The sequence below is a fragment of the Meleagris gallopavo genome, unplaced genomic scaffold (genome assembly GCF_000146605.3).
Source record: "Meleagris gallopavo isolate NT-WF06-2002-E0010 breed Aviagen turkey brand Nicholas breeding stock unplaced genomic scaffold, Turkey_5.1 ChrUn_random_7180001855460, whole genome shotgun sequence".
Taxonomy (NCBI): Eukaryota; Metazoa; Chordata; class Aves; order Galliformes; family Phasianidae; genus Meleagris; species Meleagris gallopavo.
This window is the reverse complement of record NW_011121756.1, coordinates 1-1,565: the sequence shown is the minus strand read 5'-3', so window position 1 is coordinate 1,565 and position 1,565 is coordinate 1. Positions and strand designations below refer to the sequence as shown.

Genomic DNA, 1,565 nt, shown 5'->3' with positions numbered 1-1,565 from the left:
CATCCTCCTGATGTCCCCCCATCCCCACAATGTCCCCCGCTGTCCCCGCTGTCCCCGCAGTGCTGAACAGCAGCTCTCAGGAGGAAATCTGTCTGCGTGACGTCCGGGTGCTGCCCAACTTCAACGCCAGCTACCTGCCTGTCATGCCTGACGGCTCCGTGCTGCTGGTGGACGACGTCTGGTGAGGGACACGGCCCACTGTCACCCCACTGTCACCCCACTGTCACCCCACCGTCACCCCACCGTCACCCGATTATCACCCCGTTGTCACCCACCGCCCCTGTTGGGTCAGAATCCCGATGGAGGACTGCAGTTGTGGGTTTCTGGGGGGGAATTTGGGGTCGCTTTTGTCACCCTGACCCCCTCTTCTCAGTGTCCCTTTGTCACCCTGACGGTGGCACTTGGGGACACGTCCCGTGTCACCCCAATGTCACCCCGTTGTCACCCACTGCCCCCGTTGGGTCAGAATCCCGATGGAGGACTGCAGTTGTGGGTGTTGGGGGGGATTTGGGGTCGCTTTTGTCACCCTGACCCCCTCCTCTCAGTGTCCCTTTGTCACCCTGACGGTGGCACTTGGGGACACGTCCCGTGTCACCCCAATGTCACCCCGTTGTCACCCACTGCCCCCGTTGGGTCAGAATCCCGATGGAGGACTGCAGTTGTGGGTGTTGGGGGGGATTTGGGGTCGCTTTTGTCACCCTGACCCCCTCCTCTCAGTGTCCCTTTGTCACCCTGACGGTGGCACTTGGGGACACGTCCTGTGTCACCTCATTGTCACCCCATTGTCACCCCACTGTCGCCCACCACCACTCCCATTGGGTCGGAATCCCAGTGGGTGACTTTGGCTGTGGGTTTTTTGGGTTGGATTTGGGGTCTCATCCACTGGATTCTTGGTCACCAAGTTGTCCCCATGAGGGGTGGTGACACTTGGGACGTGTCCTCGTCACCCAATGCCACCAAAGCGCCACCCACCACCCGTGTTGGGTCAGAATCCCGATGGGTGTCTTTGCTGTGGGCTTTTTGGGCTCGGCTTTGGGGTCACTTTTGTCACCCTGACTCCCACTCCTCAGTGTCCCTTCGTCACCCCAGCGGTGGCACTTGGGGACGCATCCCGTGTCACCCCATTGTCATCCCATTGTCATCCACCACCACCCCCACGGGGTCAGAATCCCGACGGGTGACTTTGGCTGTGGGTTTTTGGGGTCGGCTTTGGGGTCCCAGCCCTCAGTGTCCCCTTTGTCACCGCGGTGTCCCCCGCAGCCACCACTCCGGGGAGGTCCCCGTGGGCTCCTTCTGTAGGGTGACAGGAGCCGCCCCGCCGTGTCCCTGCGCCCTCAGCGCCCTCGAGGAGCACAACTTCCTGTTCCAGCTGCAGGCGCCCGAGCGGCCGCCCGAGGACGCCAAGGAGGTGAGGGGACATCGGGGACATCGGGGACATTGGGGTCGGTGGGGACATTGAGGTCAATGGGGTCACTGGGGACATTGGGTCTGTAGGGGCTGTGGGGACATTGGGGTCAATGGGGTCACTGGGGACATTGGGGTCGGTGGGGACATTGGGGGCTATG

The 1,565-nt window shown here is 62.2% G+C and overlaps 1 protein-coding gene across 1 annotated transcript; it reads left to right on the top strand.

Annotated features, from left to right (window-relative positions):
- Positions 1-7: 7 nt before the first annotated feature.
- Positions 8-1,474, top strand: MAP11 (microtubule associated protein 11). The gene is made up of 2 exons (XM_010726777.2): positions 8-181; positions 1,261-1,474. Exons 1-2 carry the CDS (start codon positions 30-32, stop codon positions 1,457-1,459), a joined length of 351 nt encoding a protein of 116 aa, XP_010725079.2. The 5' UTR covers positions 8-29; the 3' UTR covers positions 1,460-1,474.
- Positions 1,475-1,565: the final 91 nt, after the last annotated feature.

What these genes read in the sequence shown, in the direction of transcription:
- MAP11 (XM_010726777.2), top strand. Translation starts at nt 30, where the DNA reads ATGTCCCCCGCTGTCCCCGCTGTCCCCGCAGTGCTGAACAGCAGCTCT. An exon ending in CTGCTGGTGGACGACGTCTG is followed by an intron (nt 182 to 1,260) that starts GTGAGGGACACG and finishes TGTCCCCCGCAG; the next exon opens with CCACCACTCCGGGGAGGTCC.